We start from the raw sequence: 12,360 nt of genomic DNA, 5'->3' as shown, positions 1-12,360 counted from the left end.
GAGAACATTTTACTCTGGTTCCAGGGAGGTTCTGAGAACATTTTACTCTGGTTCCCTGAAAGGTTTCCTGGGAGGTTTTAACTTCTGAGAAGGAAAATATTGGTTATTTGACATAATTATATAACGTTCTGAGAACGTTTCAATAACAATTTTAATAACACTGCTAGCTTAGGTGAACTGTTTTGAACATTCTTTGAACGTTACTAATGTTGTGTTTTTTATAGAACATTTTCTTAATGTTCTGAGAACGTGACTTTAAATAGAATCATGAGGAAACCTGCATAAAACGTTATGCTGAAGTCCTGATATTCCCACAGAATAACGTTGTCTGAACAATGACATTACTTTAAATAGAACTATGGGGAAACCTGTAGGAAGCATTATGCTGAAGTACTGAAATTCCAACCTAAGAAAAAATATGGTTCTCAGAACATTATGTGCTAGCTGGGTATCCTGCACCATTCCCAGAAGGTTGTGGGAAGGTTCTATGCAAAATAACCACAGGACAACCATGCTCTCACCAAGCTCTAAGAAACATATGGTTCTGAGAACGTTATGTGCTAGCTGGGGGTTCCACAGCCCCTGGGAGGACTGGATAAAGGGAGGCAGGAGGCTGAGGCTGAGAGATGAAAGATGGGGAGAGTAGATGAGATGGAGATCAGATGAAGCAAATGAGACAAGGAAACGAGGAAAGGAAACCACGTCATTTCAGCCTCAACTCTTATGAAAACGAATATCCTTTACCTGTCTAACGTCCTTGATGAACAGTGAACATGGGTTAGTTCGTAATGGTACAGTTAGGAAGTTTCACAATGGTCCCAGCTGCGAAAGGAAAGGAAAGGAGAGAGAGGTGCTTTTGAACAATATTGGAACGCAGCAGCTGTCAATCAAATCGAACCTAGTGCTTCAGTTGGAAGGGAGGTATGGTGAAGTGTCTCATCCCCAATGATGAAGATGATTTTGGCCCAGTGGGAGTGAGATTCTTGAAGAAAGTGGATCCAGGCCATTTTGGCTGATCCATATGTGGTCTCGGGTTGGGTAGAAAAGAAGTTGGTACTGTTGAATCTGTGGAAGGTAAACCCAAGTGGACTTGTGATGTTGTTTTTTTTGTTCCGCCCAGAGGGAGCAGGAGATCTGCCACGCGACTCTGTTCCTTGTTCTGCTCTTAGGAACAGGGCACCATTGAAAAGAGTGATTTTTGGGGTAGCGTTATTTGTGGAGGTGGATCAATTGAAGTTGAAGATTCCCAGTGTTTGGGACGCTTGCAGTTTGGCATGACGCAAACCCTGTGGTGAAACAGAGGAGACACTGTCTGTCCTTTTGAGTTTTGACTCAGAGTCTTTACCTGACAAAGTCAAGTAAGGATATATCAGTTATTCTACGCAAGCTTTTGTGCTGAACCCATTACAGTGTTTCAGGTGCCAAGTGTATGGTCATGTCACAGCAGTGTGTTAGGAGGGAGATTCCAAAATGTGGGGAAGTGTGCAGGAGGACATGTGATAGAGAAATGTGTAGTTTCGGTGGAAAACGTTGTGTGTCAACTGTAGGGGTGCACATGTTGCTGGGGATCGGAAGTGTTCGGTGCGAGAGAGGCAGGTTGAGGTGACTAGAGTCAGAGTAGTGCAGAAGGTGTCGTATGCTGAGGTAGTGAATAAAGTAGAGGAGGATGGGTCAAGGGTGAAGGATTCTGAGAGGATCCCCTTTGAGCAGTAGATCCGTGTCCGAACAGAGGGATCGGATAACGAGTGATATGTGTTTCAGTATGGTTGGTTTCTTAGCATTCATGGCCATGGTTATCAACTGTACTGCAGAAATAGAACATAAATCACAGAAAATAGATGTTGTGGAGGTAGCTGCAGAGAACTCTTTTTATGAGATTTTTACAGCAGAAGTGTTACAAGGTGTGATGAACGATAGTGTCCCGTTCTCCCAGGCTGCCGGCCTGCTGTAGGATCAGATTGGGCCATATAGTGGAATAGTGGTGAGGTTTTAATGGGCGTAGGGTTAGATAGTGGAATAGAGGTTTTAATGGGCGTAGGGTTAGATAGTGGAATAGAGGTTTTAATGGGTGTAGGATTAGATATTGGATAATAGGTTTTAATGGGCGTAGGGTTAGATAGTGGAATAGAGGTTTTAATGGGCGTTCTGTTAGATAGTGGATAATAGGTTTTAATGGGCGTAGGGTTAGATAGTGAAATAGAGGTTTTAATGGGCGTAGGGTTAGATAGTGGAATAGAGGTTTTAATGGGTGTAGGATTAGATATTGGATAATAGGTTTTAATGGGCGTAGGGTTAGATAGTGGAATAGAGGTTTTAATGGGCGTAGGGTTAGATATTGGATAATAGGATTTCATGGGCATAGGGTTAGTCCCCTTTTGTTTCACAAAGTGTACAGGATTTCCACTCCAGTCGGTGAAGTTATGTCCCTGTATAAAAATAGCAACAAAGTTTTTAAATGATTGAGTGACAAGTTGGCACAAAATCTGTACTGCACCGTGGAAATAAAAAAGCTATGGGAACATCGGTGTCAACACTTGTTGATCTGGCAAAAAAAATCTCATGTATTTGTTGGCGATTTGTGGACATTATTGCGTTTCTTGTTTCAAACCAGCAACCACTGAGGGGAACATTGGACAAGAGGAAAGGGAGGCAGTGGACTGTTTGATAAAATATACTCTCCAAAAAGACTAGAAAGTTGCCTAGGTGTTTTAGCACCATACCCCACAATACCCGTCACACCATACCCCACAATACACGTCACACCATACCCCACAATACACGTCACACCATACCCCACAATACACGTCACACCATACCCCACAATACACGTCACACCATACCCCACAATACACGTCACACCATACCCCACAATACACGTCACACCATACCCCACAATACCCGTCACACCATACCCCACAATACCCGTCACACCATACCCCACAATACCCGTCACACCATACCCCACAATACCCGTCACACCATACCCCACAATACACGTCACACCATACCCCACAATACACGTCACACCATACCCCACAATACCCGTCACATGATATTCACAGTGAAATCCGTCACACGATATTCACAGTGAAATCCCAGGGCTCTTGTGGAGGTGTCCACGGCTGTATGCCAGAACTCCTTGCTGTCCCCAGTCCACCTGGTCGTGCTGCTGCTCCAATTTCAACTGTTATGCCTACGGCTATGGAACCCTGACCTGTTCACCGGACGTGCTACCTGTCCCAGACCTGCTGTTTTCAACTCTCTAGAGACAGCAGGAGAGGTGGAGATACTCTCAATGATCGGCTATGAAAAGCAAACTGACATTTACTCCTGAGGTGCTGACTTGCTACATCCTACTACTACTGTGATAATTATTATTTGACCATGCTGGTCATTTATGAACATATGAACATCTTGGCCATGTTCTGTTATAATCTCCACCCGGCACAGCCAGAAGACGACTGGCCACCCCACATATTCTGGTTCCTCTCTAGGTTTCTTCCTAGGTTTTGGCCTTTCTAGGGAGTTTTTCCTAGCCAACGTGCTTCAACACCTGCATTGCTTGCTGTTTGGGGGTTTTAGTCTGGGTTTCTGCACAGCACTTTGAGATATCAGCTGATGTACGAAGGGCTATATAAATCAATTTGATTTGGATTTGATTGGTCGATTTACTCAGGAAGTTCCACAGGCTGCAACTCTTCTGGAAAAAGGGAAGAAACACTACTGTTTAAAAAATATATAATCTGCAGATCAATTATTTAAATAACATTCTCTGAAGATGGTAATTCCTCAGTGCAGGAACAATATAGACAGGAGAGAACCTCATTCTGGTCTAAACTCATTTTCTCAGAGTATTTTTTTTAATTTTAATTTAGACTATTTATTAATGGCTTTTCCATTTCTAAGCCTGTAGTGAACCGTTTACCCGTTTGGGAGCCAACCGAACGACTCTTTCAGTTGAGCGGAGCCAAACGGACGACTCTTTCAGTTGAGCGGAGCCAAACGAACGACTCTTTCAGTTGAGCGGAGCCAAACGAACGACTCTTTCAGTTGAGCGGAGCCAAATGAACGACTCTTTCAGTTGAGCGGAGCCAAACGAACGACTCTTTCAGTTGAGCGGAGCCAAACGAACGACTCTTTCAGTTGAGCGGAGCCAAATGAACGACTCTTAATTGAACGGCTCACAGAACAGACTCGGAACGCCTGTTACTATGCCACAGAGCTCAAAGGGGACAAAGGTGTTAAAAAAAAGAAAGGGCAACATAAATTTGTAATAAAAAAATGTTTAACATTTGAGTGATTAATTAATTATAATAAAATATGAATAATACCAATCAGGAAGTGTCCAGTGGGGTAAATGCAGATGGACCAAACCCAGGCTTCTGTACCTTTTAATAATATAATACCAATCAGGAAGTGAGACCAACCCCAGGCTTCTGGACCTTTTAATAATATAATACCAATCAGGAAGTGAGACCAACCCCAGGCTTCTGGACCTTTTAATAATATAATATCAATCAGGAAGTGAGACCAACCCCAGGCTTCTGGACCTTTTAATAATATAATACCAATCAGGAAGTGAGACCAACCCCAGGCTTCTGGACCTTTTAATAATATAATACCAATCAGGAAGTGAGACCAACCCCAGGCTTCTGGACCTTTTAATAATATAATACCAATCAGGAAGTGAGACCAACCCCAGGCTTCTGGACCTTTTAATAATATAATACCAATCAGGAAGTGAGACCAACCCCAGGCTTCTGGACCTTTTCTAGCCACTATGCTGCATCAGTTGGGCTATAGGTTCATTTTAGAGTAGAACATCTTTCCAAAAAGTCCCCAGAACTGAGCTTCTCAGTCCTTCTACATAAAAGTTATCCCTGGGAGGACCCCGGATCCCCTCGGCAACAGGACTGGAATTGATCAAACTCACAAATTGAATACATTTAATAAAATCTATCTTCTTTCCCTAAAAGGCATTCTGGTCATTACTTTCTTATATGAAACAGGTTGTTAACTTGGTCCCGGACAAACCGGTAATGCACTGTGGATTCACAGTGTCTTGAAGGCGAGTTCGGCCATTTATTCAGTTTCCCCCTCCCCTCAAAATGAACATTATATTACAACAATCAAGTTACGACAACTTTAAATATGATTAAAAAGAATGAAAACAGAACCAAAACATATTTCAGTAACATGGATTACAGTTGATACGACTTTATATTCAGTATTTTACTGAACCAAAAAACAGCCGGATCGGTTTCTGCTCCTTACGGAAATCGTCTTTAGTTTGGAGTTAGCAAGAGCACACAGACAGATCTGGGATCAGGCTAGTGGGCTTGACAATGACAACAATGGAGTTAGCAAGAGCACAGACAGATCTGGGATCAGGCTAACAAAATATTTACATAAATGTTTAAACATGTTATCGTCATTACATCAATATTTGGTCCTTGGGTTCGCTCACAGTGGGGTGTCTGAAATGGCACCCTATACAGTGCACAGGGAATACACTGCCAATTCTGACGTTCCAATCTCTGACCCAATACACAACGCATCAGTCTCAAATTATGCCCTATCCCCTACGCAGTGCACCCCTATCCCCTACGCAGTGCACCCCTATCCCCTACGCAGTGCACCCCTATCCCCTACGCAGTGCACCCCTATCCCCTACGCAGTGCACCCCTATCCCCTACGCAGTGCACCCCTATCCCCTACGCAGTGCACCCCTATCCCCTACGCAGTGCACCCCTATCCCCTACACAGTGCAACCCTATCCCCTACACAGGTGTGTTGGCCTGTAGTGTCCGTGCTGAAGAACACCAGAGGTAGTAATGACCGAGCCTTCAGGAAAGTTTCTTTCATTACAAGCTACAGCCTGTGATCTGTGAACAGAGGGAGGGAGGGAGGGAGGGATAGAAAAATGGATCACTGGTCTCCAGTCCCATCCCCCTCTACCATGGGGTTGTTGTTACCACGAGGAGGGCAGAGACAGGCCCTCTACTGGTCTCTGTTCCCATCCCCCTCTACCATAGAGTATCTCTCACAGGGGTTAATGTTACACCATGCAGAGGGCAGAGAGACGGGCCAGGAGAACACACAGGGAACGGTTGCCATGACGTTGCGCTCCAGGAAGTTAAACACAGGGTTCCACCAGGTCCTTGACAGGTAGTTGTTAGAAGCCCCGCGCAGAGCCTGAACACAAAATGTAAAAATTGGTTTAGAATTGTTGTTTATTTTTAAAACCAATAAATACACATATTGAGGGGTTTATTTTCTGAAGGACAATCGTATAATAAAGCCATTGGATTCCTAGAGACCGATGTAAATCAGAAAAGGTCAGAGTTCATCAGAGTCTGAACTAAAGAGAACGCTTTGAAATCAGTTGAGGCTGTTGTGTGACAAACTATCTATATTCACACAGCAACCATCATTACTAGACATTATGGTTGAGATATATATACACGTATGTATGTATACACACATATATATATACATACCCTACCTCTGTGTGTGTGTACATATCCTACCTCTGTGTGTGTGTGTGTATATAATTAAGTATTTGGTCAACATATATTAATATATAATATAATATATATATATATATAATATATAATATATATATATATATATATATATATATATATATATATATATATATATATATATATATATATTATATATATAATATATATATATTATATTTATTATATATATATAATATATATATATATATTATATATAATATATATATAATATATATATATAATATATATATATATATATATATATATATATATATATATATATATATATATATATATATATATATATATATATATATATATATATATATATATATATATATATATATATATATATATATATATATATATATATATGTATGTTGACCAAATACTTAATTATATACACACACACAGAGGTAGGATATGTACACACACACAGAGGTAGGATATATATATATATATATATATATATATATATATATATATATATATATATATATATATATATATATATATATATATATATATATATATATATATATATATATATATATATGTGTGTATACATACATACATACATACATACGTGTATATATATCTCAACCATAATGTCTAGTAATGATATATATGATATATATATAATATATATATATTTTTTTTTATATATATTTTTTTTTGACCAAATACTTAATTTCCACCATAATTTGCAAAGAAATTCATAAAAAATCCTACAATGTGATTTTCTGGATTTTTTTCCCCCATTTAGTCTGTCATAGTTGAAGTGTACCTATGATGAAAATTACAGGCCTCTCATCTTTTTAAGTGGGAGAACTTGCACAATTGGTGGCTGACTAAATACTTTTTTGCCCCACTGTATATCCTACCTGTGTGTGTACACAAAGAGACACACACACACACACACACACACACACACACACACACACACATACACTGCTCAAAAAAATAAAGGGAACACTAAAATAACACATCCTAGATTTGAATGAATTAAATATTCTTATTAAATACTTTTTTCTTTACATAGTTGAATGGGCTGACAACAAAATCACACAGAAATTATCAACCTATGGAGGTCTGGATTTGGAGTCACACTCAAAATTAAAGTGGAAAACCACACTACAGGCTGATCCAACTTTGATGTAATGTCCTTAAAACAAGTCAAAATGAGGCTCAGTAGTGTGTGTGGCCTCCACGTGCCTGTATGACCTCCCTACCTCCCCAGGCATGCTCCTGATGAGGTGGCGGATGGTCTCCTGAGGGATCTCCTCCCAGACCTGGACTAAAGCATCCGCCAACTCCTGGACAGTCTGTGGTGCAACGTGGCGTTGGTGGATGGAGCGAGACATGATGTCCTAGATGTGCTCAATTGGATTCAGGTCTGGGGAACGGGCGGCCCAGTCCATAGCATCAATGCCTTCCTCTTGCAGGAACTGCTGACACACTCCAGCCACATGAGGTCTAGCATTGTCTTGCATTAGGAGGAACCCAGGGCCAACCGCACCAGCATATGGTCTCACAAGGGGTCTGAGGATCTCATCTCGGTACCTAATGGCAGTCAGGCTACCTCTGGCGAGCACATGGAGGGCTGTGCGGCCCCCCAAAGAAATGCCACCCCACACCATGACTGACCCACTGCCAAACCGGTTATGCTGGAGGATGTTGCAGGCAGCAGAACGTTCTCCACGGCGTCTCCAGACTCTGTCACGTCTGTCACATGTGCTCAGTGTGAACCTGCTTTCATCTGTGAAGAGCACAGGGCACCAGGGCATTCAAAAGTGACCAAAACATCAGCCAGGAAACATAGGAACTGAGAAGTGGTCTGTGGTCACCACCTGCAGAACCACTCCTTTATTGGGGGTGTCTTGCTAAATGCCTATAATTTCCACCTGTTGTCTATTCCATTTGCACAACAGCATGTGACATTTATTGTCAATCAATAAGTGGACATTTTGATTTCACAGAAGTGTGATTGACTTGGAGTTACATTGTGTTGTTTAAGTGTTCCCTTTATTTTTTTGAGCAGTGTGTATATATATATATACACACTACCTGTGTGTGTGTATATGGGGCGGCAGGGTAGCCTAGTGGTTAGAGAGTTGGACTAGTAAATTCAAATCCCCGAGCTGACAAGGTACAAATCTGTCGTTCTGCCCCTGAACAGGCAGTTAACCCACTGTTCCTAGGCCGTCATTGAAAATAAGAATTTGTTCTTAACTGACTTGCCTAGTTAAATAAAAAAAAAAATATATATATATATATATATATATATATATATATATATATATATATATATATATATATATATATATATATATATATATATATATCTTACCTGTGTGTGTGTGTGTATATATGTATCCATCTTACCTGTGTGTTGGCCATGGTGTGATACCACCAGAAGAGGCGTGATGTAACAAAGTAGGCGAAGACAACATCAATGCTGTAATGCTCATGACCAATCAGGATACAGATCACGCCCACAACACTGAGCAACCAGCACAACCACACGTACCACCACATCTTCTTGGGGGAGTCTGAGGAGGTAAACAAATTAACGTAGTTACAACACAACCTCATGTGTCAAATTGTTTTTGCCACCCATTTTCCCCCAATTCAAAATACACTTTTCAGAGCCTCACAGGACTGGTAAATATACGACATGATCAAAAGTATGTGGACACCTGCTCATAAAACATTCCAAAATCATGGGAGTTGCTGCTATAACAGCCTCCACTCTTCTAGGAAGACTTTCCACTAGATATTAGAACATTTTTGTGGGGACTTGCTTCCATTCAGCAGGCAAGTCAAGTTCTTTCACACCAATCTCGACAAAACATTTCTGTATGGACCTCGCTTTGTGCACGGGGACATTGTCATGCTGAAACAGGAAAGGGCCTTCCCCAAACTGTTGCCACAAAGTTGGAAGCACAGAATCATCTAGAACGGTCCCAGGTTAGAGAGACTACAGCCGCCGGACCCGGTCCCAGGTTAGAGAGGCCCCCCGACCCGGTCCCAGGTTAGAGAGGCCCCCCGACCCGGTCCCAGGTTAGAGAGGCCCCCCGACCCGGTCCCAGGTTAGAGAGGTCCTCCGACCCGGTCCCAGGTTAGAGAGGCCCCCCGACCCGGTCCCAGGTTAGAGAGGCCCCCCGACCCGGTCCCAGGTTAGAGAGGCCCCCCGACCCGGTCCCAGGTTAGAGAGGCCCCCCGACCCGGTCCCAGGTTAGAGAGGCCCCCGACCCGGTCCCACTAGAGGGGTGGCCTCCTTTCTGTAACACTTCTCTATACAGGTATGCCAGTGTGAGTGTTACAGAGAGAGTGTGTGTGAGTGTGTGTGTGTGTGTGTACGTGTGTGTGTGTGTATACGTACACTCTTGGATAAACAGATATGCCAGTGTGAGTGTTACAGAGAGTGTGTGTGTACACGTGTGTGTGTGTGTGTGTATACGTACACTCTTGGATAAACAGGTATGCCAGTGTGAGTGTTACAGAGAGTGTGTGTGAGTGTGTGTGTGTGTACGTGTACGTGTGTGTGTGTATATACGTACACTCTTGGATAAACAGGTATGCCAGTGTGAGTGTTACAGTGTGTCCACTGTAGAGGAAGTCTCCACACATGAGGTGACCCCCGGTGATTGACAGGCCTCCTCCACTAATCAGACCCAGGATACGCCACACCATCCCTTCAGAGTCACCATAAAGCTAGGAGGGGGGGGGGGGGGGGGGGTGTAGAGTTTTAGTTAACAATGGACTGATCCTGGCTTAATTAACATACTGCAATGGGCTGATCCTGGCTTAATTAACATACTGCAATGGGCTGATCCTGGCTTAATTAACATACTGCAATGGACTGATCCTGGCTTAATTAACATACTGCAATGGACTGATCCTGGCTTAATTAACAATGACATATATAAACCTTGAATTGCTGATGCTATGTATTGGCCAAATAGAGCCCCACAGCGGAGGTGTCATAATACCCATAAAACCTAGCGGTCAAACAGGGTAATGGTTCAAATAATTTTTCCTCCATTAATTTTCCCCCAAAGGGGATTTGAGAAACACTTAAAATAAGGGCTGTGTTTCATGTAGGTCTACCCTGACGGGGCGTTTTGATAACCGAGTAAAAAAGGTGACTATTTCCCCGTTTGACCGCTAGGTTTCATGGGTATTATGACTCATAATGTGGTATTCAATGAGAGGCGTTGAAGCCACCGGTCAGCCAAATTGGCCAGCAGGAGCCATTAGGAATGAATGGAATACTACAGTATTTCAGTTAAAAGTTTCAAGGATACATACAGTGCCTTGCGAAAGTATTCGGCCCCCTTGAACTTTGCGACCTTTTGCCACATTTCAGGCTTCAAACATGAAGATATAAAACTGTATTTTTTTGTGAAGAATCAACAACAAGTGGGACACAATCATGAAGTGGAACGACATTTATTGGATATTTCAAACTTTAACAAATCATAAACTGAAAAATTGGGCGTGCAAAACTATTCAGCCCCCTTAAGTTAATACTTTGTAGCGCCACCTTTTGCTGCGATTACAGCTGTAAGTCGCTTGGGGTATGTCTCTATCAGTTTTGCACATCGAGAGACTGACATTTTTTCCCATTCCTCCTTGCAAAACAGCTCGAGCTCAGTGAGGTTGGATGGAGAGCATTTGTGAACAGCAGTTTTCAGTTCTTTCCACAGATTCTCAATTGGATTCAGGTCTGGACTTTGACTTGGCCATTCTAACACCTGGATATGTTTATTTTTGAACCATTCCATTGTAGATTTTGCTTTATGTTTTGGATCATTGTCTTGTTGGAAGACAAATCTCCGTCCCAGTCTCAGGTCTTTTGCAGACTCCAGGTTTTCTTCCAGAATGGTCCTGTATTTGGCTCCATCCATCTTCCCATCAATTTTAACCATCTTCCCTGTCCCTGCTGAAGAAAAGCAGGCCCAAACCATGATGCTGCCACCACCATGTTTGACAGTGGGGATGGTGTGTTCAGGGTGATGAGCTGTGTTGCTTTTACGCCAAACATTACGTTTTGCATTGTTGCCAAAAAGTTAAATTTTGGTTTCATCTGACTAGAGCACCTTCTTCCACATGTTTGGTGTGTCTCCCAGGTGGCTTGTGGCAAACTTTAAACAACACTTTTTATGGATATCTTTAAGAAATGGCTTTCTTCTTGCCACTCTTCCATAAAGGCCAGATTTGTGCAATATACGACTGATTGTTGTCCTATGGACAGAGTCTCCCACCTCAGCTGTAGATCTCTGCAGTTCATCCAGAGTGATCATGGGCCTCTTGGCTGCATCTCTGATCAGTCTTCTCCTTGTATGAGCTGACGGCCAGGTCTTGGTAGATTTGCAGTGGTCTGATACTCCTTCCATTTCAATATTATCGCTTGCGCAGTGCTCCTTGGGATGTTTAAAGCTTGGGAAATATTTTTGTATCCAAATCCGGCTTTAAACTTCTTCACAACAGTATCTCGGACCTGCCTGGTGTGTTCCTTGTTCTTCATGATGCTCTCTGCGCTTTTAACGGAACTCTGAGACTATCACAGTGCAGGTGCATTTATACGGAGACTTGATTACACACAGGTGGATTGTATTTATCATCATTAGTCATTTAGGTCAACATTGGATCATTCAGAGATCCTCACTGAACTTCTGGAGAGAGTTTGCTGCACTGAAAGTAAAGGGGCTGAATAATTTTGCACGCCCAATTTTTCAGTTTTTGATTTGTTAAAAAAGTTTGAAATATTCAATAAATGTCGTTCCACTTCATGATTGTGTCCCACTTGTTGTTGATTCTTCACGAA

At 42.1% G+C, this 12,360-nt stretch overlaps 1 protein-coding gene across 2 annotated transcripts in view; it reads right to left on the bottom strand.

The window, feature by feature from the left end:
- Positions 1–12,360, bottom strand: part of LOC139415790 (phosphatidylcholine:ceramide cholinephosphotransferase 2-like) — a 742,387-nt gene that overhangs the window by 722,888 nt on the left and 7,139 nt on the right. The window contains exons 4-6 of one of the 2 annotated variants that reach the window (XM_071163881.1): positions 10,091–10,244; positions 8,913–9,079; positions 5,061–6,195 (exon numbers count right to left, since the gene is read on the bottom strand). In XM_071163881.1, coding sequence (XP_071019982.1) covers positions 6,001–6,195; positions 8,913–9,079; positions 10,091–10,244 — 516 coding nt within the window. In that variant the 3' untranslated portion in view covers positions 5,061–6,000. Of the gene's footprint in view, positions 1–5,060; positions 6,196–8,912; positions 9,080–10,090; positions 10,245–12,360 lie in introns of those variants that run through there. The other variant, XM_071163880.1, reaches the window with a different exon arrangement.

This window comes from Oncorhynchus clarkii, chromosome 9 (assembly GCF_045791955.1).
Source record: "Oncorhynchus clarkii lewisi isolate Uvic-CL-2024 chromosome 9, UVic_Ocla_1.0, whole genome shotgun sequence".
Taxonomy (NCBI): domain Eukaryota; kingdom Metazoa; phylum Chordata; class Actinopteri; order Salmoniformes; family Salmonidae; genus Oncorhynchus; species Oncorhynchus clarkii.
This window is presented reverse-complemented; position numbering and strand designations above follow the sequence as displayed.